The sequence below is a fragment of the Mirounga leonina genome, unplaced genomic scaffold (assembly GCF_011800145.1).
Source record: "Mirounga leonina isolate KUSES-001 unplaced genomic scaffold, KU_Mleo_1.0 Mir_170, whole genome shotgun sequence".
In the NCBI taxonomy this organism is placed as follows: domain Eukaryota; kingdom Metazoa; phylum Chordata; class Mammalia; order Carnivora; family Phocidae; genus Mirounga; species Mirounga leonina.
In genome coordinates, this window is record NW_023270433.1 from 21,847,502 (window position 1) to 21,874,220 (window position 26,719).

The 26,719-nt window shown below is 39.8% G+C and overlaps 1 protein-coding gene across 10 annotated transcripts in view; it reads left to right on the plus strand.

Annotated features, from left to right (window-relative positions):
- Window positions 1–26,719, plus strand: part of LPAR1 (lysophosphatidic acid receptor 1) — a 296,026-nt gene that overhangs the window by 205,186 nt on the left and 64,121 nt on the right. For 8 of the 10 annotated variants that reach the window (XM_035016077.1, XM_035016078.1, XM_035016083.1 and 5 more), the window contains one exon: window positions 10,933–11,092. In XM_035016077.1, coding sequence (XP_034871968.1) covers window positions 11,048–11,092 — 45 coding nt within the window. In that variant the 5' untranslated portion in view covers window positions 10,933–11,047. Of the gene's footprint in view, window positions 1–9,226; window positions 11,093–21,002; window positions 21,155–26,719 lie in introns of those variants that run through there. The other 2 variants (XM_035016082.1, XM_035016075.1) reach the window with 2 other exon arrangements.

Consider the following 26,719-nt stretch of genomic DNA (forward strand, 5'->3'; position numbering starts at 1 on the left):
ATTATAGGATGGGGTGCCTGGCTGGCTCAGTGGGAAAAGCCCGTGACTCTTGATTTCAGGGTCGTGAGTTCAAGCCCCACGTTGGGTGTAGAGATTACTTTATTTATTTATTTTTATTTTATTTTTTTATAGTATATTTTTCTTTTTCTTTTTTTTTTTTTTTTAAGATTTTATTTATTTGAGAGAGAGAGAGAATGAGAGACAGCATGAGAGGGAGGAGGGTCAGAGGGAGAAGCAGACTCCCTGCCGAGCAGGGAGCCCGATGCGGGACTCGATCCCGGGACTCCAGGATCATGACCTGAGCCGAAGGCAGTCACTTAACCAACTGAGCCACCCAGGCGCCCTAGAGATTACTTTAATAAATAAAACTTAAAGTAAAGATTATAGGAAAGTTATTTTGCATAATGTCCCTCAATTTGGGTTTGGCCTGTGTTTCCTTTTGATTAAATTCAGATTTTGAACCTTTGGCAGGAATATCACAGAAGTGATGCTGTGTTCTTCTCATTACATCCTCTCAGGTGGTGTACAATGTCAATTTGTTACAATTTCCCATGATGTTTACTTTGAAGACTTGATTAAGGTGGTGTCTTCCAGACTTCTCCACTGTAAAGCTACTGATTTGCTTTTGTAATGAATACAAATTTTGTGGGAAAGTATTTGGGTCTATGTAAATATTCTATTTCTTACCAAACTTTTATTAGTTTATTTACATTAAAATGAACTCCTGGGTTTCTATTTAAAGGGTTATAAAGCTGTTACTGTCATTTATGTTGAAGCTCAGAAATTTTTATTTTAGGCCAGGGGGGTGCCCGTCAAGCTAATTTCCCTGTTCTTTCAACATGTCTCCATAATTCTTTGAGTGCTGTCTTTCTGGCAAAACAAGATATTCTGAGTGATATCATGTACCATCTCAGGGCTTAGTAAATATATATGTATTGTCTTTGTATGCTTTTCCAAATGAGGGGGTATATAGATAGTTTCAATACAATTTAATTTTTATTGTATAAATTTTTATTATATAAAATTAAATTGTATGTAAACAGTTTTAATAACTTAATTTGGCAAGTATTATAGTATTAGATGTTTAGATTGTTTCTAAAATTTGCCAGTCATATATGATAATGCCCTGAGCCTCCTTGTAGCAAAATCTTTGCTCTTAATATTAATTCTTTACACAGTATAAATTCCTAGATGCCTTTGTTAACGGGATCCTTTGCTGTTACAGACTGTTATTCTGGGCTGAATCACTGTTCTTGTGGCAGCTGTAGACTTCTATATTCTGGCCAGCTATTTGGATACTTTGCTCCCACTCCCATTTACTCTCTTTTCTTCCGCTTTTCCCTTTCACTCACCTCCACTAACATGAATATGCATGTTCGTATTCCTTCAGTTGTAGGCCATTTAGGAATTCTGACTTTAGAAACCTGCACTTGCTCTCAGAAGGAAATATCTTCTGTCTCCTCCAGTGGCTGTGTTTGGCGTAGTCTAGCTTGGCGCGAGACTTGGTTACAGAGGTTGTAATTCTCCTTGTCTTGAAACTGAGGGGACCGCAAATACTCCAGCATGGCTCAGAGGCTCCCTCCCCAAACATTCCTCAGTAAAATTTATCCATGCTATGCTTCAGGGTCCTGCTTCATTCCCTTAGATGCAGGTCCTAAGTCCCATTAGTCTTTGCACTACTCTGGGTCCCTATGCAGATGTCTGAGGGTCATGGTGTGAGATACCAAGAAGACCCAGAGCTTAGACATTGTGCGCCTTGGTCTATGGAAAGAAACAGGACAAAGAGAAATTTGTCCTACCTTTCAAGAGGATTTTCTCCATCCTTTTAAAAAGATGATTTTTCTTCCTTCATCCCCATCAGTTTTCTCCTCCTTTGTGAGTGAGTACACTCACTTGTTCATTTTTCTCTAACTCTGAAACCTGTAACTGTAGCCCATTCCTGATCCACTCTTACTAAAACTACAACTCCTCTCCCCCCATTTTCTAAGCAATATAACACAAGCTAGCTTGATTTTGAGACCATAAGCAGAGTATGGCCAACACATCTTTCGCTTTAGTAGTTACAACTGTTCTGAGATTTTTCTGCCAATTGTGTTCTAACAATTCCTGGTTATTTTGATACATTTCAGGATAGTATCTCTCCCAGTCAAGAGCACTGTCCAAAAGTGAAAACGGTATGCCTGCCAGCGCACTCTTAGAAATCAGAACAGTGGGTTTCTTTAGATAATTTTGGGCCAGTTTCTTCTATCTGTAGAATACTGGACTCTGAACAGATAAGACACATGTTAAACCCGGCGATGGTGGTGCTTTTGCTTCTCCTTCTGCGGGCCGTGTGTATCCCTTCCTTGGAATGCGTCAGCTGAGTGCCATATGGAAAGAATGATAGACTTTTAGGCCAAGTGTAGAATGAAAGGTCTGATTGAAAAGCTGGAGAAGCAAATGGAAAAACTGATCCTATATGTAGGAAAAGAAAAGATTGAAGAACACGAAACATACTGTCTTCAGTGAATATATTGAAGCAAGACCTTGGACCTGATAATTTGAAGAAGAGAGGAAAAGTTTCTGCTGCGACAGGTAGAGATGGTGTTTTAAAACAAAACATTAGGAAGTGATTTGGTTTCTTAAGTGCTTTTCTGATTTCTTTGTTCTAACTCTGCATGGGAAGCAAATGGACCCTGTGATCACAGCTTTCTTCATCCCAGCTGGACCGTTTGCCTCACTGGTTTTGTGGGAAGCAGTGGTGTAAGGATAGCAAATTGAGCTAAAAAATGTACCATGGACCGTTAGTCATCCGTTTTTCCCCCCTTTTCCTTTTTAGGCTCTTTGAGCCTGAAATTCTCCTTTTATTGACTTTAGAAATAAAACAGTATTGATTAATTCAAAAGGTGAAGAATGTTTTCCTTTTCTTGCAATTTTCTGGAGCCTTTTTTTTTTTTTTTAATATTATTTATTTATTTATTTTAAAGAGAGCGAGCGGAGGGGAGCGGGTGCAGAGGGAGAGGGATAAGCAGACTCGCCCAGAGCCCGATGCGGGGCTTGACCTCACGACCCTGAGATCATGACCTGAGCTGCAACCAAGAGTCAGATACTTAACTGATTGAGCCACCCAGGTGCCCTGATTTTCTGGAGTTTTTATCTTAGTTCATTACAGCTATATGCATTTCAGTTATATAGCTTTTAATAGTTATAATAACTGTATTTTTTGGTCCTGTTACGATCATAGGTATTCTGTGTTTACACTGACAGGCTGCTCATGCTGAGGCTCCCCTCAGCACCTTTTTTTATTTATCACACGATCAGATGCATTATGCCATCGAGTGGATTTTTCAGGGTGAAATATATCCTGATTGTATTTAATAAAAGTGCCTTGTTCTTGCTATTGCAAGTAAATGACAATTTGGGTGAACATATGCTTTTTGAGTCATTCCATATTTCTGACAAAAGCATGAAATTTGCTCCTGTCTTATCTGTTGTGGTCAGGATGGTGGCCGTGTACAGCCTAGTTTTTTTTTTCCCCACTTGATTTTTATTTTAATGGGAATTCCTTTAACTCTTGCAGTTTAGTAACTTAACAGACCTTGTTTCAGTTGCAGGTAATGTACTTCATATTTTCCCTGGAATGTGGTGAGCTCTTTGTTTTCTCCCTTTTAATTATGGTAACAGATACATAAGATAAAATTTACTGTCTAAACCATTTTCAAGTTTAAATAGTGTTAAGTATATTCACATTGTTGGTAAACAGATCTCCAGAACTCTTCATCTGGCCAAACTGAAACGCTGTACCCATTAAACAACAGCTCCCCCTTTCCTTCTCCCCACACATCCCGGCGACCACCCTTTCACTTTCTGTCTCTGCGAATTTGACTACTTTAGGTAACTCATATGAGTGGAATTACAAAGTATTTATCTTTTCATTACTGGCTTATTTCACTTACCATAATGCCCTCAAGGTTTATCCATATTGTAATATGGATCAGAATGTTCTGCCTTTTTAACGCTGAGTAATATTCCATTGTATTTATGTACCACATTGTTCATCCATTCACTCGTTGATGGGCACTTGAGTTGCTTCCACTTGTTTGGCTACTGTGAATAATGCTGCTAGGAACATGGGTGTACAAATATCTCTTTTGAGACCCTGCTTTCAGTTCTTTTGGTTGTATATCCAGAAGTGGAATTGCTGGGTCATACGATGATTCCATTCTTAACTTTTTGAGGAACCGCCATCCTGTTTTCTGTAGCAGCTGAGCCATGTTACCAGTAAATGCCACCAGCAGTAAAATAAAGGTTACGATCTTCACATCCCTGCCAGTATTTACTTTCTGCTTTTTTGATAGCAACCATTCTAATGGATGTGAGGTGGTATCTCATTGTGGTTTTGATGTGCATTTCCCTAACGATTGGTGATGTTGACTATCTTGTTATTTGCTTTTTGGCCATCTGTATATGGAGAAATGTTTGTTCAAGTCTTTTGTTCATTTTTTAATTGGATTGTTTGATTTTGTTATTGAGTTGTAGGCGTTCTTTATATATTCTGGATATTAACTCCTTTTTAGATTTAGGATTTGCAAATATTTTCTCCCATTCCATGGACTGTACTTTTACTTTTGATTATGTCCTTTGCACAGAAGTTCTTAATTTTGATGTAGTGCATCTTATCTGTTTTTTTTTTCTGTTGTTGTTTGTGTTGTGGTGAGCTCTTTAAACCTTCTCCATCATCTTTTAAGAAAAGTTTGCTTTTATTGTTAAGTAACTATTGTGCCATTTGCCCTCCGATCTACCAATTATTTTTATGTTGAATCTCTACTTTCTGTGCTCCTTAGCCATACTGTCTAATCAGTCTAGTAAATTTTATTACTCTAAGTGTGTGTAGTTTTTCTCAAGCTCCTCTTCCATGGCATCAACTTGGTTTTCTGTTGTGACACTTCTGCCTGTTATAGTTTTAAATTTTTAGTGTCAGCACTGATACTATTTCTTTTTTTTTTTTTCACTTTTATATTTTAAAGTTCTACATGTTTGTGACTTAAAGTATCAAGTAGCTGTATGAGGCTTGCTTAAGAAAAGGAGCTCTTCTCTCCCTATGATTTTCCCTCACCATGACCAGCATTTTCAGTTGATTTAGTGGCTTTGTTCAGTAATTTCATTGCATCTCTAAGATCTTTACTTATACTTTTTGATATATCAGTTTTAAATATTTCTTGCTGTCCCCTGGGGAAGATGTGCCGTACACACATTCCTATCCTGTACCTCTTCGTCCTAATACATTTAGGTCATGATTTTGATTAGGCCATTCATTATTCAGTGTTAATGCCATCATGACCTTGTTAATGTTGTTAATAGTGGAGCTGTCTAGAATCTATGAATCCTTCTCTTCTACAAATCCTTAAAAGAGAAAGTTTTAATCCTTCTTTTTATGTTTGTGTTCTGTGTGCTTCGTATTCTATGTACTCATTCAGTCCCAAACTCTGTCAGTTCTAGAAGTCTGCTCTTGATGTATCCAGATGGACAGGTTTTTTTTTTGCCAAGGCTACTTTTTGAGTCCTACTATCTGTCATCCAGGGATCTCTTTTCTAAACGATGCCAGAAATTCCTTTTGTTTTTCTCCTGTATTGGATTCCTGTTCCTGTATTACATGCCTTTCGTTTTCTTATTTTCCTCCCTGTTTTGCCCAAGAACATCCTCCAACAGAATTGTAGGTTGTAAATCACCTGACTCTTTGTCTCATTGCCTTCTGGCTTCCCGGTTGCTGTTGAGAAGTCCAAAGACTTTCTGATCCCTAATTCTTTGTTTATGAGCACCCCCACCACCCACCCCCAATTTCTGATTGGTGACAGGATTTTTTTCTATCTCTACCATTTAAAAATTTTTCATAATGATGTGCTTAATTTGGGCATATTAAAATCAGTTGAGGTGGGCAAGTAGGCACTCAATGGACCCTAATAGTCAACAAATTTATGACTTTTCCATTTTAGGAAATGTTTTGAGTTATGTGACTCCCCCCATCCCCCATTTCTTTTATTATTTCATTCTGGAATTGCTTTTCTTTAGCTATTGGATCTCCTTGACTAGTCCCCCACCTTTCTCTTTCTTACTATTCTATTTTCCTTTATTTTTTTGCTCTACATTTTGGGCAAGTTTCTTAACTTGATATTCCAATCTTTCTACTGCATTTTGAATTAGCATTTGTTAAGTAGCCTGTTTTTGTTTCAGTGGGTGCAATGTTACCTTTCTGGTGTTACTATTGTTATGTTTTCATCTGCTTAGAATCCAGAGAAGAGCATTAGTTCTTAGATGCTATAAGGCCGGCTTCTGATGCTATTTTGGACCTTCCTATATCACATCTTCTTGTTCCTCCAGGTTTGAGGTTCAGAGTATTTTTTTCTACTTGGTTTCTGCCAGACTATAGAGCTTTCTGCAGAAGGATACACAAATTTAAAGTCTGGAATTTTTTCCTACTTCATCTAAAAGGCTTTATTTATATGTAATGCTTTTTTAAAGCTTTAAAGATAAATTTACTCTTTCCTGGTTGTAGCATTGATGACTTCTTTCCTTTCCCCTTTAGTACTTTTCATTCATCTGTTATGTTTTGGGGATGGCAGCTTTGAAATCTTTACCCATGTAAGTACCTCCCTGACTAAGCTCTGGTTTATCTTCTGTTTCACAAAAACTGTTTTTTGCTTTATTTTTTATTCTGTTTCCTGCTTTATTGACCACCTTCATTCAAGTTCATAAATCAGATTTTTTTTCTCTCTTTTTTTTTTTTGGTTAACACAGATTCATTCTTATCTCATAATTTTTAAAGTTTTTTTCTTAATATAGTACACTCATTCCTTAAGGAAATATTTGCTCTGATCCTAGAATCTTCCCTTCTCTTGAGCCATAATATTTTTCATTTGCTTAGTGGATTTGGATTTTTCTCTGTTGCTTATCCATAGAGAGGGAAGTCTATGCATATTCAGTATTGGGTATTGCCCTGTGTTCTTTCAAGAGACTGAAATGAGTCACTGTTTGACTCAAGTCCAGATAGAGAAAAATGGTTAGATTTATAGTACACATTAATTTGCCAATTAGAAATTCATCTTCCTATGAGGCCTAGGGAAGGAGCCAGCATCAGCTGCAGAAGTAAACAAAGGGGAGTTTGCCTCAGAACCAAAGACTTTCTTTTAGGTATTTGGTGTGGCACTCAGTAATTAGTAAGGTCATTGTCACTTGGCAAGGTTGCCCATGTCAGAAGCCAGCTGGTAGAGTTTTTTCCCACACGTTTTCTGGGGCAGTCATCATGGCCACATGTAAATCAGAAGTAAATACCACCGGAGATGACTTGCTCAGTTGAAGCCAGGAAACCCATCTAAGGGGTGAGTGTATTTGAAATGGACACCAGTGCTTCCTGGCTTCACTCCCTCCACCCCTCATCCCTCTGAACTAGGAGTATCATTATGAGTCTATTAGGGTCTCATTTGCTTATTTTCTGTCCATTCAGTGCAGTTTCTCATGAAGGGGTTGTTGTACCTTAGTCCTTCTGTCAGCCTCCCATATTGATTCTTTCTAGTATATTTTTCTGAAAATTCAAGCAATAGCTGGGTTCCATCTGTGGCTTCTAGGGCTGATTCAGGATATTTCCTATTCTTAGAGTCAATTGGTGATTTCTCTAGTAATCTGGCACAGAGGAATGAGCCTATGTAGCTTTCTTTTTTTTTTTTTTTAAGATTTTATTTATTTATTTGAGAGAGAGAGAATGAGAGACAGAGAGCATGAGAGGGAGGAGGATCAGAGGGAGAAGCAGACCCCTTGCCAAGCAGGGAGCCCGATGCGGGACTCGATCCTGGGACTCCAGGATCATGACCTGAGCCGAAGGCAGTCGCTTAACCAACTGAGCCACCCAGGCGCCCCCCTATGTAGCTTTCTTACTTATGGATTGTATTTTGTACATCTGTGTTGAATCGTAGGGAGGGATAATGAGTTAATTCATACCCAATGACTAAAGAGGAATAGATGAATGGGCCAGTAAATAAATAAGTGATGGCTGATCTTTTGCAAGTGAAGGGCATGAGAAGTGGTTTGTGGTTTGGGGAAGAATGGTACAGATCAGAAGAGATGCCTAGAATGGAGAATGAAGAGAAGTAGAGAAGGAGGGCAAGGGCCACAGTTATGACCCAAAGGCAGCTGGGGTCAGCAGGGCCCCTCGCTCCGTGACTCTCTGTAGCTGGAGCAAAATCTTCCAGCTCAAGCAAAGGAAACGAGAGCTGGATTGATGGCAGGTTGGAAGAACTACAGGGCAGGCATCCAGATTCTTGGAATAGTTCAAAGAGGGATGAATTGGTTCAGAAATTCGGTGCGATGCTGTGGTTGACGTTGCGAGGCTCTGGGACAGCAGGAGACTTGTATGGTCACAGTGAGACCACTTAGTTAGGGACTGAATGGCAGTATGTAGGATGTCGTCTTGTCATCTTGTCTCAACCCCCATGATCTGTGCACTTTGGTAAATAAGCTGGGAAGTACATAGGTTTTATAAATGTAATTTTAGGCCTTCACTTCCCCAAGAGAGCTGATTTATACCCTTTGCGGTAGTATTGCTTAGGCCTTGCATTGTTAGAGTTAAGTTAACCATATGCCATTTCATAAAGGACTCCCGTCATGTAAGAAAAGGTTCCGCAAAAGCCTCACAACTCGATAGGTCTGCTTTAGGAGAAGGCAGTTAAGTTTCTGCCTTATTTTCTTGCTTGCTTCTTGAGGATGGGAGACTAAGAGTCTGGGCTAGCTCTTACGTGTCTCAAGGATGTCTAAGGGGCCGTGTGGCTTTGGTTATGTATGCTACACAAACTTTTAAAGCCTCAGGGTTCTTGTCCATGAAATGAGTTAACAATAAGCGCCTTAACCTGTATGCGAAATGAGTTTCTCAGTGCCCAGCATCTCCTAGGCTTTCATTAAATCCCAGTTTGGTTATTCATCTTTCAGGCAAGTCTCTGTACTCGGAGCATTGAAAATCTTTTAAGGTCATATTGCTTAATGACTTAGATATTGGACCTGAGCACAAAGTGTGAGTCTTTCAGAATAGAATCTCACTTGCCTGCTTATTTGGTTTTTTTGGTTATCATGCTATTTGTATATTCATCTGTCCCCACCCCACATATGATAGAGTAAGATGATGTGAATTATAAATAACGTGAGAAGAAAAGAGGAAAAATAAAAAAAGTAGGGGTGGGGACAAATGATGCCAGGAGTAAGTTCAGTACAAAACAGTGCACCATGGGGGTCCTATAATTTTCTCAGTGTAGGCTTGGCACTCAAGCAAAAAGGCAGTCCCCTATACATAGACCTTTCTCCCAGGCTGTTCACTTAGATTCGCGGTATAATAAACAACGGGTCTTTTTTTTCCCCTCTAAAGCTAGGATTAAGGAGAACATTAGGGCACCTAAGGAATTTAGTGTTGAATGTTATACCAAAATACTTTGACAGCTTTACTCCTTACCTGTTAATAACTATAATCACTCTAACAGAGAAGAGAAAGTTAGGAAGGAGCCATAGTTTTAAATAAAACCTAAAGTGATTGAAACTCTAGTATTGAAGGGTAATATGCAAAGACAGGATAAAAATCAGAACTTCACGTTCATAGAAGTTGCTGCCAAACCTAGATTATTTCTTAGGACACAGTTGTGAGGTTTTGTGACTTGCCCGACATCATCCAGCTGGGACAGAGTAGTGCCAGAGAATTCGGTGTTCAGAAGGCTTGGATTAAATGTCCAGCTCAAGAGTTAAATCTTTACTTCTGCTATAATGGAAAGTATCATCTTCCAGTAGTTGAGAAGTGTTGCGGTATCATCTTGCATGCTAGTGAAACGAGAAAGTATATTTCCAGACAAAAGCTCCCTGAGGTCAAGGGGCTGGCTCAGTTTTATTCATTGTGCTCCTGGTTCACTGTAGATGTTTAATAAATATCTTTTGAATAAAAGAAAGGATATCATTAGGTGGTCTGAAAACAACCTAAAAATGAGAACTTTTCTTGGGAAGACTTTTCGTAAATTCTTAAAATGGAAAAGATTCCCCATGGATCTTATTGCAGTGTGGAAACAATCATATCGGTCTTTGGACAGAACTGGGGCCATGCTTTACTGCAGAGAATTCAGCATCTTTTTGAGTTTCCTTAATGAATATATTAGTAACAGAAGACTTGTTTATATTTTGTGCCTATCTAGCATCCTCTCTCTGAGGATGTCAAAAAGACTGTAGAAATGCCCTCACTCTTCCCCCACTTGTGGGCAAGACAGAAGAAGCCCCCCACCACCTGTTGGAGTACTTGATTCATTCTTGTAACTGACTCCTGTAATTTTGGGATGTCTTGCCTTTCTTTAATCTTAGTGGTGACTAAGTTTCCTGAGGAAATGTAAACATGGAACATACTCACTGTCTTACATTCCATACGAGACTGGAAATTGTTTGTGGTTCCATTCCTGCTTCTGTCATTAACGAATTGTGAGACTATAGTTTCTTTCTTCTCCACACCTCAGTTTTCCATCTGCAGATGGGTACACTTGAACTGGGTGATCTTTAAGACACTTGATGGTCTTATTCTCTTTGCCCTTTGTATTTAAACCAGCAGTTATTAATCGTGGGTCCTTTATTGTTGAATGATGGAATGGTGTCTCCTCTGGGCCCCCTGTCCCCAGCTTTACAGCTTGAAATGGCCTCCTCAAAACATCTAGCTAGCAAGGACAGCTGGATTCAGACTTCTGAAAATACATCAACCTAACATGATTTGGCTGAGTGGTACGGGAGTCCTGGCTCTGAGATGTTCGATGCTCCCTTCTGGGTTCTTTTCATTAAGCTAGGAGTTGGTACATGGTATGGGGATTTTTGCTTCCTCGGGCCAGTGGTACTTCACTCCCACGCCCTAGTCCTTTCAGGCTAAATGTGGATTTTCCTGTCCTTTTCCAGGTGCACAGCTCCTCCTAGCATGACTGTGATCTGATCAACAACCAAGGTAACTTGACTCCTGTGGCTGGCACTGCTGTGCTGGGGCCTGGTCACTGCCCACAACTACAGAGCTGCCATGGTTGCTGCCTTCACTTCAACCCCTGTAAATTCACAACCACAGGTAAGTGATTCAACCTCGCTTAAGTTTGTGCTAATCTTAGTTTCGTCAGATATGTAAATTTCAGAAGGTGCGTCTGACTCTAGGGATGGTGTGCAACCTTCTAATGATCATTTGGTGGGCGTTTGGATAACAGTGCTTTCGTGGGGGAGGTGCTATTGAGTTCAAGAAGCAGCTGGAACAATGAGCAAGTAATGATAGTGGACCAGCCTCTGTGCATCGCGGTCTTGGTTTTCAGTGCTTTGAATGTCTGGCTGTTCCTATAGGCATCAAACTCCCAGTCAAGACAGTTGATGGTCAAGCCTGCTGCTTTCCCTCTCTTGGCTTTTTTAGGGTTTTAATGAACTATCTCAAAACAGATCTTATCTTGGACGTTTTCTGAATGCAGTCTCATTGTCTGCTTCCTCTTATTACTATTTTGCCTTGACCTGTTCTAGGAGCTTTGAAAAGAAGATGCACCTCCAGGAACTTGTGAACAGTAGTCACAAGTTACTTTTTCTGTCCAGCGAAGAGCAGTTACGTGGCAAGAACATTGCCTGCAGATTATTTTACAATTGGATCTACTAGAGTAGTAACTGGATTCTTTCCATTTTAGCAGGAAGTGTGGTCTAGTGGGGAAACAGCCTTTGTAAGCATTAGACCTGAAGTCAGATCCTGATGGTTGCATGGCCTTCATCGTGCTGACCTCATTCAGCTTCCATGTATTCTCATGTCACCATACTTCACGGGATGGTTCTGTGGATTAAATGATGGGATATACACAGAGCACATAGTAGGTGCTCAACAACTGGTTTCCCATCTGCTCTTCCTTCATCTTCTCTCCCTTTTAGAGTGTGACCTTCCCCATCTCATTCATGATCATTATTATTATTATTTTTTTTAAAGATTTTACTTATTTATTTGACGGAGAGACACAGCGAGAGAGGGAACACAAGCAGGGGGAGTGGGAGAGGGAGAAGCAGGCTTCCCGCGGAGCAGGTAACCCGATGCGGGGCTCGATCCCAGGATCCTGGGATCATGACCTGAGCCTGAAGGCAGACGCTTAATGACTGAGCCACCCAGGCACCCCAGTGATCATCATTTTTAAGCCAAGGTTAAAGAAAAAAAGTATACCCTTGAAAAAAGAGCCATATTGTTTGAAGTTTAAATCTTGATGATACAGAATGTTCTTCCACACTTTTTTTTTTTGTCCTGTATCGTTTTTCAGGTTACTAGATTCTGTATGTATTTCAAGGTAGGGGTATGTGGAGGAGGGAACGGAGAAGGGGGAGGAAGAAGGGAGCGTTTTTACTTCATGTATATATAAATGCTTCTTGTCTCTTCTAAAAAAAAAAAAAGACCTTGGAATTGGATCATCTGGATAAAGTCCTCCTGTTATTTAAGATTTTAAAACATTTGGTATTTTCCAGAAAGTTTCGTGTGACCGCCATCGTGTGTATTCTCTGTCTGGCAACTGGATCTTGCTTTTTCAGCATTTCATTGACTTGGGCTGTTTGGTTTCCATTCCCCTCAGTGGGGTTTTTGGTGCTGCAGAGACTTTATGAGTGGGTGACGAGATTTAGTGCCCGTTACCCGAGGTCACCACGTCGGAGTCCTCCACGGTGGTCCCCAGGCAGCAGCCATTCTGAGCCTGTGGTGAAGTGAGGTGGTGAGCACAGGTTTTCTGGGCAAGGGTTTCAGCCCCTGGGTCTCACTGGTGCATTTTTCAGCATCTCCAGGAGGAGCATCTTATCCACGCGCCTCTTTCCTCGTACACAAGCTATTATCAGCTGGCGAGCAAGAGAAATATTTCTCAGTGACTCACTTAATTAAAATGTTTACACTGCCCAAGATAGGAAGATGTTGTATTTAATATAAACACTTGGGGAAAATATGGGCTCTTGTAAATCCTCTGTGGGAAGGTAAATTGGTACAGTCACTCTGGAGGGTAATTTGATAGCATCTATTAAAATCCTATCCCTTTTGCATATACCCTCTTCCCATCTCAGTAACTACATTAGAAAAACACCAAGGGGACATGCATAGAGATATTCACTGAAGCATTAGTTGAAGGCCGAGAAGTACAAAACTTTCTGAATATACGATAGTGGAACGACAATAAATTCAGGCATGCTGATATGCTTTAAGTACCATGTAGCAGTTAAAAAAATTGATAAATATTTATCTCAACACAGCTATATCTCCCTAAGATACCTGTTGGAGGAGAAAGAAAGTAAAATGCAGACTAATTCAGGAAGATATCATTCAAACTGTAAAACAAGATCATATGTTTTTAGGGATGACCATGTGGTACATTAATGTAAGCACATAGTAAAAGGTCTAGAAGATACATTGTCAATGGGAATGTTTTCCCCAAGAGTGCAAAAATTGGATCTGGGGAGATAGAAAAAGTCCCTCTAAAGTTTAACCCTACCTGATGACATCCTATCCCTTAATATTTAATTTCTCTCATTAGGGAGAATTTAAATTTAAGTAAAATTTTCTCATTGAGAATTGCCAGTGGGGGAAAAAAAAGTCAAACCCTGGGCTGGATGTGCAAGAGCTCTCCAGTCATGCCGCCTGGGGTTTAAATCCTGGCTCCAGCATTTACTACCTGAGCCCGTGGGGGTGGGAGAAGGGTATCCACCCTGTGAGGGCCTCGGTTTCCTCATCTGCAAAATGAACATAAAAATTACAGAACCAACTTCATAGGATTGTTTTAAGGGTGAAATGAGGTAATATGTATAAAACTTAGAACAAAATCTGGCACATAGTGTTCAGTACATCTTAGTTAATAGTGTTCAGCAAGCTCACTGTGGCAGGCCTGGGGAATCCAAGAATAAGTAAGAGAAACAGGGTTTAGAAATGTAGTGGGAAACATACAGACAGGGAAACAAAAAATTAGCGGTGTCACACCTGCTAGGATAGAAGTATGGGGACTTTAGAAGTAAAGTCAAAGCAGTCAGGGAAAGGCTTCTGGAAGGAAGACTGCCAGGCTGGGAGCTAATGTATCCTTCCTTTGACAAGGGAGGAGAAACATTTGTGAACGTCGAATGTCCCAAGGGGAGAGCGAGAGCACAGCATTTGGAGGTTCGTTCAGGATAGTTGCTGTCTGCTGAGGTGTGAGGTCACAAGCAGAGATGTGCTAGAGCCAGCCAAGATCTGACTGTTAAGTTTTCAGAAACTGTGTGAGCCAATTGACTTCATGCTTATAGCTTGCAATCAGCCAGGGTGGAGTATTTAACCATGGAAATTGGCAAACACAGTCCCTGGCTCTTAAGAGCCCATTGTTAGATATTTATCAGCATACTTCTGCTTGTAGAGGAGGTAGATGGGGTAGGTTACAAGGTTGGAGAAGATTCTTGCAGCGCTTTGCAAGCTACATTGAGGAATTGAACTTTAATCTTTTTTTTTTTTAAGGTTTTATTTATTTGACAGAGCAAGAGCAGGAACACAAGCAGGGGGAGTGTAAGAGGGAGAGGCAGGCTTCCCGCTGAGCAGGGAGCCCGATGCGGGGCTCGATCCCAGGACCCTGGGATCATGACCTGAGCCGAAGGCAGACGCTTAACGACTGAGCCACCCAGGCACCCCCTGAACATTAATCTTGAAACCTGTGAAGCTTTGGAGTCTTGGGGCTGTCAAACCCTGACTTTCGACAGTCTTGTTGAACAAGTTCATTAATTAATCTCAACGAGGGTAGCAAGTCCCATTATTCTTAACATAACGCTGGGAACAAGTAGCCTCTGATTGTTGGAGGAACCCAAGCCCACCTGGAAGGAGTCAGCTGTAAACAAGGGGATTAGGTCCCAGGAGCTTACTCTTCTGGAAACCTGCAGATCCCTGGGTCACTTCATTCCCAGGTCCTCTGGTCAATGATGTGCCTCGTGATGATCTGTATATCTGTTCTTCACATGTAATTTGTGTAGTCAGATTTTAGTCCCAGGCTGACTTGCCCTTGCCCCCGAGTCTGTATGGATGTCTACTCTCCCATTATTAAGGTTTCTCCAGGTTCAGAGAAGGTAAAAGTGATTTAAATATACTGTCTCCTCAGGCAAAGGTGAAATAAGCAGTTCACTCAATCAGCTTAGCCTGGTATTGTCTGGCACATCCACTTGCATTCTTCTAGAGTGAATTCAGGGACCTGTGTAAAGATAAACCTACATTCGAGTGTGAAAGGCCTGACAATCCTTTTCTAAGGCAAAAACAACAATTAAAAAAAAAAAAGCTTTTGGTTTTGTTTTCCTCTATTCATTTGGTAACAAAGAGCATTTTCCTAATCAAGGCTGCCTAATACTAGATATAAGCTAATTAATATGAACAAATAGCCTGTGATTGTTTCAAACAATAATAGGGAAGAAAGCTTGCATTGTTACTCCGGCAGGGGTTACTGTTTAGTTAGTGAAAGATAGGCCTTGTGCTTTGAAGTGGGACAAGTTTGTATTCCCTGCTTTGCTCCTGACGAGACTGTAAGGCGGATTTTTGTTTTCTCATGTTGAGAAAGCACCTTGTTCTTTCGAAGCTAGATAAATACTGAGGCGAAACTGGACTAGCAGCAGCAGGAAGACCGATGTAGCTAAGTTACTGCTGTGTTAGTCCAGGCACCGATAAAGAGTTCCTTGCCCAAGGAAACCTTTAGGGAAATGTTTGCAGATGGGAACACGTTCGCCGTTAGGTTAAATTAACGTGTTCATATCCTGCAGATAGGGGCTTGGGATGGGGTGGAGGTGGGATAGGAAATAAAGACTCTTGCCACTCTTAATGGCCGGTTTCTGTTTCTAGAATTCTGGTTAGCATTACTTTAATTGTGCTTCATCCAGCTATGGGTAGAGTATGGATTAAAAGTTGTATTTTCCTTTTGAATGGAAGGATCAAGTGGTTCACGACATGCACAAATGGTTTGGCCTTTCTCAAACCCAGGTCTGGTGTTGAGAATGTCAAAGGCATTCCGATCCCACACCTGGGATTCCAATAAGGGAGGACTCTGTTCTAGCCGTATTTTACAAGGTATTTCATTCTGTCTGTCATTTGTGAAGTGGCTATCTTGGGTTTTAAGCCTGGGAAACAAAGATACTTTTGTCCCTCCAAGTGACTTCCTATAGCTTTCGTTAAAGACATGAGTTTGGGTAGGGAGGTACTCAGTGTCTTAACAGATTGTTCCCGTGGTTCATATCCAGTGTTCTGATGTAACACAAGGTCTCTACTTGTCTCTTGGAAGACAGGCGTTTTTGAATATTACCAATAGGTTCCTCTAACAAAATCCATCATGTTTCCAAAATGTATGTTCTAGAGGTTTCATTTCTGATGTTAGAGGCTGGATACTTTTGGAGTAAAGCAATTGAATTCCATATTAAGTGGGTAGCGTTTTTTGAGATTGAAAGACTTCTGTTTTTGTTTGTTTTTTAGAACTTTTTATGATGGCAGTTTTCAAATATTCACAAAAATAAAAAAAAATAACCTAACGAATCCCAGTAGAGCCATCACCTAGATTCAACAGTTATTAGTATTTTGCCCTGCTTGTTTCACTTGCTCCCATTTTGGGGGAGGAACCATTGTAAAGCAAATGCTTGGCATCGTGTCCTCTCACCTCGACCATTGTCCATCAATATACATCTCTAAAAATAATTCACTTCTATAATCACAATACTATTATCACATTTAACAAAGTTAAAAACAACTCCTTAATGTCATTTTATACTCATCCATATTCAGGTATCCCCAATTGCTTTTCCAAAAAGTGGTTTTGCAGTTATGTTGTCTTTTAAACATATCGCTCAGATCAGTTTTCTCTAAGACTGTTAGATCACTTTTTAAGGTTTAAAAGGCAGTTCCACTTCCTCCCTTTATTCTCTGAGTGGGAGGTAGATTGACATATGAACCAGAATATTTCACCGCTGAAGAATAAGAAAAAATGAGACATACACGGAAGGCTCCAAAGTAAAAGAATGATTGTAATTGTTAAATTGTCAGTCTCTAAAGTAAAGGATCACAGATGGCTGGAGAGTGCTTTTAGACTAAAGTGTGAATAGTTGGAATATGAAATTTATTTCCAGTGCCACATGGTGAAGACACAGTGTGATCTGGCTTCATCTAACATGGAATTGAGAAAAGAGAATGCCTGAGCTGAGATATAGGTGAATTTTGGTTCGAATCCCAACAGCTAGGGCAAGTTTCAAAATAGGTATCTCTTTCAGTTTTTAAATTTTTTTTTTTTTTTAAAGATTTTATTTATTTGCGAGAGAGAATGAGAGACAGAGAGCATGAGAGGGAGGAGGGTCAGAGGGAGAAGCAGACCCCCCGCTGAGCAGGGAGCCCGACATGGGACTCGATCCGCGGACTCCAGGATCACGACCTGAGCCGAAGGCAGTCGCTTAACCAACTGAGCCACCCAGGCGCCCTCTCTTTCAGTTTTATTTTAATCTCTAAAATTCAAGTAATATACACTGTGCTCCCAAGTTTAAATGACAAAATAGCTGTGAAGTCCTTTATCTGTTTAAATGGCAAAATATCTGTTAAGTACACTCTCAGCCCCCTAGTTAGATATGTGACATATATAATTTCCTTCCTTTCCCCTCCATAGTTACTCTGAGAATTCTTTACAGGGAGAAGGTGGCTATTCTGCGTATGGTCTGTGTATATGATGTGCTTATGTAGTATGCCAGAAGATCCATCAGAGGAAAGCCAAGTTAGATAAACAGTCGACGGAAAGCGCCAGCACATGACCAGGAGTAAATGCATGCATAGATAAACACTGAGGTTTCTGACTTACTCTATCTTGAACCATGTTTCTCTTAGAAGTAAAATTTGTTCTCATATTGCAATTTAAAATCATTTCTGCTCTCTCTTGTGTTTATAAGCTCAGATAAAGCTTGAGAGGATATTTTATTTCACAATATGAGGGCACATTTTTTCCCCCGAAGTAACTTAAGTAAAATAAAGGTGGGGGAAGAGGGATAAGGAGTTAATTAGCTCACATGACAAGAGGTCGTGTGATTTTTTTTTTTTTTTTAAAGATTTTTATTTATTTATTTTCTTTAGGTAATCTCCACATCCAGCGTGGGCTCAAACTCACAACCCAAGAGTTGCATTCTGTACTGACTGAACCAGCCAGGCACCCCGAGGCCATGTGATTTTTTTTTTTTTTTTTTTTTAGAATAAGTCCAGGCAGTGGTGATTGGGAAATGTTTAACAATTATACTCATTTTAGTAAGTTTGAATTTTAATTCCATTATAGGTAACATATAGTGTTATATTAGTTTCAGGTGTACAATATAGTGATTCAACAGTTGTGTACATTACTCAGTGCTCATCATGAGCGGTGCCCTCCTTAATCCCCATCACCTGTTTCCCCCATCCCCCCACCTCCCTCCCCTCTGGTGACCATCAGCATGTATTCTATAGTTAAGAGTCTGTTTCTCGTGGTTTGTGTGTGTGTCTTTTTTTTTCTTTTGCTCATCTGTTTCTTAAATTCACATATGAATGAAATCATATGGTATTTGTCTTTCTCTGACTTATTTTGCTTAGCATAATACCCTCTAAGTCCATCCACGTTGTTGCACATGGCAAGATTTCATTCCTTTTCACGACTGAGTAATATTCCTGTGTGTGTGTGTGTGTGTGTGTGTGTATCACATCTTCTTTATCCATTCATCTATATGGGGGGCACATTTTGAATTTTCTACTCATATAACAAAACTGTACAAAGATAACTGGGTACAAAGACCTTTCATGTTTGCTTCTTTTTCTTTCCAATATTTTCTTTCTAATTCGTTTGGTCTTTAATAACTAATGGAGCTACCTCTTTATCCTTCAAAAGGAATGTAATTTTCCCTCACTCTTCCTTCCCATTCTGATGTTCTTTCCCTGTTTTCCTTTTGCATGCCTAGCTTCTCCAGCTATTTTTCTTTGAACTTTTATTGCAGCTTTTCCAGGAATAAACACTAAGGTGGGGCTGGGTACTGTTGTGTTTCCCAGTGGAGGAGAACATAATCACAGAGTCCAGATTTCTGTCTTTTGAGAACCGTACCTTGCTATAAGAAGACTGTCATTTAAAGAATCAGCCTTCATCTCTGTGTGATGATACAGCTATTTCATAATTGCACGGCATCCCTTAAGAACTGCCCTTCAGTTAAACTTATCCCACTTCATAAATGGTAATCCTAGGCAGGTGCAGGCTGGGAGAGAAGTGATAGTGGATTGTTACCTGCTCCTTGGCATCAGACAAAATGTTCGTGAAAGGGTCATGGAGATTGAGTTCTTGAAAGGCTAGGTTGGCAGTAAAGTAATTGTCAATGATTCAGACTCGCTTTGGGAGCAAAACCCTCCAGTCTCAGAGGAGGAGGGTTAGGATATGGTTGAACTAGGTAGCTGCCTGATGTAAAAATATTTGCATTTAGATGAACCCCACCAGCCTGCATGGGGAGGTTTTGGAGGCTTAGTTGAGACCTGGAAAGAAGATCCATTCATCTGGATTCAGCTTTGAGCCCCAACTGTAAGGACTTTGCACACTCCAGAACTCTGTTTAGCATGACCTTAATTGTAGTTGATTAGGTTACCAAAGAAATCTGGCAAAAACAGTGGAGGGGAGGACCCAGAAGAACCCCATTCCTGTGGCTTGTGTTCTGGGCTTATCTCTGACATGCTGGATTGTGTGGGTGACCAGTGGGAACTCGGAACTCAGCAGTCATGGTCAGGCAAAAATCCTACTACCTCTGTGAGACACGTCATGGTGGAGACTTAGCTACTCATTAGCTCATTGTCTCATTCAGGATTAGTTTGGAAAACTAGGACGACACTGAACTTGCAGATGGGAATTCAATTCGTTGATAGTGGAGCAAGCAAAGGTAGAAGAAACAAGGTGGCATGATAGGGAATCTGTGAGGATTATGTTTGTAGTTATACCATGATGTTTAGCTTCTTCAGATGATGTATCAGGAATATACATTTATTCTTAGGAGAACTTTTTTGCCTATTTTCCTTAAAATCATTAAAAAACCAATAAAGTATTAAATGCGGCTGCTTTTGGATGCACATTTTATTGTTTTCTGTAGTCACAGAAAAAGAAAGACAAGCTCTGTAGGAATAAAAGTACATAAGTGTAAGTGGCAGAGTACAACAAAGACTTAAATAGGTAAATAATCCAATTTTTAAAAATTGAGCACATGAAACTAATATTATTTATCAGTTATATCAATAAAAGAAACAACTGTTAGATGAGAAAATTATTGAGAAAAGCAATGCGTAAGTACATGAGAAGTATCAAGCACCTAAGGATAATAGATTGGAGATTTTTTGAGATTATTTATCAAACACTAATAGACATTCGAGAAGATTTACATAGATAACTATGTCAGTGGATTGTAAGACTCATTGATTTGATGTCCGTTCCCTGCAAATGTATTTTCTAGATTGAATGTGATCACAATAAAAATCCTAAATTTTTTTTGGAAATCTCACAAGTTCTAACACTTACATAAAAACAAAAAAAGGTCAAAAGTAACTGATATAATCTTAAAGAAGAACTAGGTGGGAAAAATTCTTCCAGATACCAGAATTTATAATAAAGTTATAATGAATAAGGCAGTGGGATATTTGTATAGGGAGAGATAAAGCATCAGAAGAAATAGACACCAATCCACCCCCATATTGCTGTAAGAAAAAATGAATTGGAACAAGATAATAAGGAAACATTCTGTTAGACTATGAAAAAGAGGGGCTAATGGAAAATAATTTTTTCATTTTCTTCATGGATGAATTACGTATTGTTTTCATCTGTGAGTTTCAAGAAAGTTGTGTTTGGAGGTGGTCGTTGGTTTGTGAATGTCAAGCTCTCTGGGTTCCTGAATTCAAAAGTTTCCAGAGAACAGATCTCACAGAGACTGAGTAATAAGTACTCCATCCTTAAAAGTGGGTGATGTTTTCCTCTCCATTTTTACAGATGAGGAAACTGAGTCCTGAGAGGGGAGTCTTCAATAATCGGCGTTTGAACTCAGGTTTCGCTGATTCTAAGGCCTAAGCTCCCAACTGCTGCAAATCTATGATGACGCCTCTCATTCCCCTTGCTGTCTCCCAGGAAATAGGAGATTGCAAGTGAAGTATCGTCCTGTATCCGGGTGTCATTCTTTAATCACACCTTGGGCCTGGTGTAGTCTAACAACAGTACTTGTTGCTACCCTTTCCTCTCCTTCCCTCCGCTCCCTCTTTTATTGAGGGAACAACACAACCCATTTGCTGTGACTCAGACTTAATTAATTGTGTGGTTTTTATGTTGTTTTGTTTTTGTTTTTAATATGTCAAGCATACAGAAGAGCGGAGAAACTGTTACAATACAGTCGTAGATCTGTTACCCAGCTTTGTAAAATCTGAACATTTTGGTGTAATCACTTCAAAATCTTTTGGGTCTTGAATAAATGAAACAAATCATCACAGATAAAGTAGAAGCCCCTTGTAGTCTTTGTCAGTTTAATTAACCTCCCTCTTGGTTCAGGTCATACATTGAGATTGGTCATCTCCCTGCATGTGTTGGTGGATATATATACATACGTGGGAAAATACAAACAATATTTAGTATTTCTGCAAGTTTTTAACATTCCTAAGAATGGTGTACTGCGGGGCGCCTGGGTGGCTCAGTCGTTAAGCGTCTGCCTTCGGCTCAGGTCATGATCCCAGGGTCCTGGGATCGAGCCCCGCATCGGGCTCCCTGCTCAGCGGGAAGCCTGCTTCTCCCTCTCCCACTCCCCCTGCTTGTGTTCCCTCTCTTGCTGTCTCTCTCTCTCTCTCTGTCAATTAAATAAATAAATAAAATCTTAAAAAAAAAAAAAAGAATGGTGTACTGCATTATACTGCACCCACTGCTTTAGTCATCAGCATACGTGAAGTTCTCCTTTGTTCATTCTAACTGCATAGCATGCTTTCTGTTTAGATTGCAATTTGCCCATTCTCCACTTGGCGAATATTTATGTTGCTTCTGGTATTTCAGTGTTCTAGAAGAGTAACAACGACAAGTCTTGTGCATGCCTCCTTAGGCACATGTGTGAGTTTTTTCTAGGGTTAGAATCTCTTAGTCACGTGTATGAACGTGTCCAACCTTAGTGGTTTTTGCCAAACTTTTTCAAAGCAGTTGTACTAAATTTTACTCCCACTGACACCAAATGACTGTCCTCACCAACTATTGATGTTTCAGACGTCTTAATTTTTGCCAGCCTGGTGGACATAAGTTGTATCTGGCTGCAGTTTGTATTTAACTCTCTCTGATTCCTTGAGGAGTAATTATCTTTTCATGTGATTATTGGCCATTAAGGTTTCCTCTTCTGTGAATTACCTATCCTTATCTCTGCCTGTTCTATTATTGGATTGTTTGGCTTTTCATTTTTGATTTGTAGGAAGTTTTTACGTTTCACTGTAAGCCTTTTTTGTGTGCATTGCCAGAATTTCTTTTAGTTTTCAGCTTTTCTTTTGTCATTCTAAAGTTCTTTGCAGCACAGAACTCTCAGATTTCTAATTAGTCCTATTTTGTCAATGTGTTGGCCTTGTTTGGAAAAATCTATTTGTGGGTTATAAATATGTGCCTTATTTTCTTCTAAAAGTTTTAGAGATTTATTTTTCACACGTGTCTTTATATTACCCGAAATTGATTTCTGTGTATGTGGCATAGATAATCAGTTTATTTTTTTTTTTATATAGATGAACAGTTATGCCATTTTCTCCATTGATGGGTAAAGCATGTCTCTTGTCAAGTTTCTGGCTCTCTATTCCACTGGGCCATTCATGTATTTCTGTGACAATATCACAATGTCTTAACTACTACGACTTTAAAATAAAATGTGGCATTCTGTAGGGCATCTAGTTCTTTGTCTTCCATTTTCCCCAGATATTCTGATTCTTTTATACCTCCATATCAGTGTTCAGGGAACCTGTCAAGCACCGTGATGAATCCTTTGGGATTTTTCATTTTATTGCACTGAATTAATAGCTTCATAGTGGGAATATTGACATCTTAATATCTTTCTCTACCCATAAAATATTTTCTCTGCTTAGGTTTTCTTGTAAGCTTTGAATATTAAGATTTATTCTTAGATACATTAGAGATTTTGTTCTTGTAAATGAGTTCTTCTTAAAATAATGACCTAAAAATATTTTTTGTGGTGTTTCTATAGGAAAACAGCTGATTCATGTGACTTGATATTTAATCTAGCAAACTTGCTAAACAGTATTGATACAGTCATCTTTGCATTTTCTATGTAACTGATTATCTCATTTGTGAAAAACAATAGGTTTTTTCTTTTCCATTTTTTTTTTTTTTTTTTTACTGTTTGGCTATGACTACCAGTACATGTTAAAAAGCAATTGGTAATTTGTTTCATTTCTGTTTTTAAAGGGAATGCTTCCATCAACAATGACAATTGCCATGGATCTTTTATCATGTTAAAGAAGCTCCCTTCTAATTCTAGGTTGCAAAATTGCCATGGATCTTTTATCACGTTAAAGAAGCTCCCTTCTAATTCTAGGTTGCAAAATTATGAAAGGGCCCTACAATTTGCCAAACACATTCTTCTCATGTCTATTGAAATGATCATTGGCTTTTTTTCTTTCCTTGAATTTGTGTGGTGAATTATATTATTAGATATTTAAATGTTAGGTCATCTTTGCATTCTGGATTAAACCCTATTTAGTCTTGATTTATAAAATTTGTCATAAAATTATATTTGTATATTTATATGATATATAATTACATGTATGTTCTAATATACATAAATATATAAATGTATAATATATATTATGAATATATAATATATTTAGGAGCTCTTATATTCCTAAAAAATATTGGCTAATAATTTCTTTTGCTTTTATTTATTTATTTATTTATTTATTTTTTCTAAAGATTTTATTTATTTATTTGAGAGAGAGAATGAGATAGAGCGTGAGAGGGGGGAGAGTCAGAGAGAGAAGCAGACTCCCTGCTGAGCGGGGAGCCTGATGTGGGACTCGATCCCCAGACTCCAGGATCATAACCTGAGCCGAAGGCAGTCGCTTAACCAACTGAGCCACCCAGGCGCCCAATTTCTTTTGCTTTTAATTTCCTTGTTTGTTCTTGTAACATAGTTATGCTGGCTTCATACAAAGATAACAAAATAAACTTTGAAAATATGAAACCAAAACAGTAGGGGCACCTGGGTGGCTCAGTTGGTTAAGTGTCTTACTCTTGGTCTCGGCTCAGGTCATGATCTTGGGGTCATGAGATTGAGCCCCACATTGGGCTCCATGCTCAGCATGGAGTCTACTTGGGACTATCCTTCTCCCTCTGTACCCTCCCCCGCCCCCCACCACTGGGCATGCATGTGCACGTGCTCGCTCTCAAGTAAATAAATCTTAAAAAAAAAACAACAACCCGGTAATATCAAGTAATTTTATGTAGGTTTGAAAACAAATGGAAGTACAGTGCTGAGCGGCAGTAACACATAGGATGGGAGCAGAGGCATTGGAGGGAAAGCGTGCATCAAGGAAGATCACCTTTAGATCAAGTATGCATGTCAAATCTGATATTGTGATAGTCTTTAATCTGATATGCTTGGGGCTAATCCTGCTTTGGACTGTTCTGCTGGTTCTCACATGTGATATTCCTCGTGTGTCCTGTTCTTTCGGGTGCTGAGTTTGTCTTTGGTGTGCCCGCACTGAGGTCTGGCCCCCCGGAGAGGTTTGCTGCATGCTCGTGCCAGGCAGCGTGGAGCAGGAGGAAGGGGGGGGGTGGGGATATCACGCGCTCAGGACCATGGTTCATGGTCATTCTCCTGTGGGTTCGCAGACCGGACAGGTAAGTTGAACTTAAGATCTCAACTATATGTGATGTATAGGCTTGGGGTCATGACTCTGAAGGGAGACTTTTATCTACTTCCTAGCCTGGAGCCCAAGCGGAGACAGACAGACTTCCTTGTTTTCCCCAGTGCAACAGGGTAGATTCCCTGCACCTCCCCACCCCCCCACCCCCGCTACTCTTTTACTGATAAGGAGATCTTCAAGCCTTCTAGCTTAGTGATTGTTCTCAGTTCTAGCTCACTGCCTCTGTCAAGGCTCAGGGCTCATCATCTTCCCAGTAATATTTAATGCCCTGTCTCCATAACCTTACAGTGTGCTGCCGGGGTGGCCTATCGCCTTGGCTTGTTGTTCCCTTTAACTCAGTAATGCATTGAGAAGAGTATTATATTTTCCCCATAACCTCTTAATCCTTTTAGTGATTGTTTTTTTCATTCCTTCCTCTTAGGACCAACTCAACATTTTCTCTTTGGAAATTTGATAAGTATAATGTTGCCCACTTTATCTCTGCCCCTTGCAAGGGGCTCTAACAGATACAAAGTATTTTCATTAGTGTGCAATTTGCTTTCCATAGTTTCTCTTTACATATGTACACATCCTATTCATATACATTGTTATTTTATAAGAAGTAGCATTTTATGTACCTTTTCAGGTAAACTTTCAAAAATCTTGTAGTTGCCTGTTCTCCACCTATGGTAAGAATTCTAGCTTTCAGGGGCGCCTGGGTGGTTCAGTAAGTTAAGCATCTGACTCTTGATTTCGGCTCAAGTCATGATCTCAGGGTCGTGAGATCAAGGCCCACGTAGGGCTCTGCTCTGAGCGTGGAACCTGCTTAAGATTCTCTCTCTCCCCTTCTGCCAACCCCCCTAAAAAAAAGCTTTCAAACATTTTTTGTTTCTGTCAGCATTGTTTTGTGGCCCATTTTCTAGTTCTAGTGGCAGATTCTTTCACTTTTTTTTGTTTCTAATTTGAGGCTCTAAATGGGGTGAAAACTTTTTCTTAATAGAGACTTACGGCATTTAATTCTGTGCTCTTTTCTCATTTTTTTTTTTTTTTTTTTGAAGGGGGAGGAAATGTGTAGAAGGCCTGATTATTTTAGATTGAGGAACTTGAATTGCAGGGGACTTAGAAAGCATTCATACCTTGCTTTACAAATAAGAAAATCACCATTCCAGGCAGTTACGGGACTTACTGAAGACTAGTTAGCTGTCCCCAGCATCAGAATCAGGAAGAAGCTTTCACTCCATTGTTGTACTTTAGCAGAAGTGGGAAACTAAGCTTGATTTATGTCTTATGACTGGTCCTTTATCCAGCGTAGAGTAAACTCTCCCTTTTAGAATGTCAGTTGCATACACACTTACTTTTTATCTAAATAGTTACTAAATCACAAAGGCTTAATTACCAGTCTGTGAGCTTGTTCCACATGTTCTCTTTTCCACCTGGCCAATGACTAAATTATTGTCTCAGGAGATTAAAAAACCACACTGGGTGGACTATGAGAGGACCTGCAGCAGGCACCAGGGGTATTTGGTACCCCTGGAAGGCGTAGTGTCGTGCAATGCCCCGCCCCTACCTGCATTCCATAGATGTGTGTGGGTGCACAAACAAGTACATGAAGTGCATAGTGAAGATGAACACCGTATGCGCCTCTTTAGAGTTCAGGCTTGGCAGAATTGTTATGACTTCTTTCGAGATCACATGATAGGGTGAGGTAAACTTCTCAGATTGGGAACATCTGCTCTGCAGAGCAGCCAAGAGGCCGCCTCCCTCCGGCCCATCATCCCGAGATGTAATTGGTGGATGTGAAAAGGGCCTGAATGTGGACTTCTCTTTTTAGCATGGAGG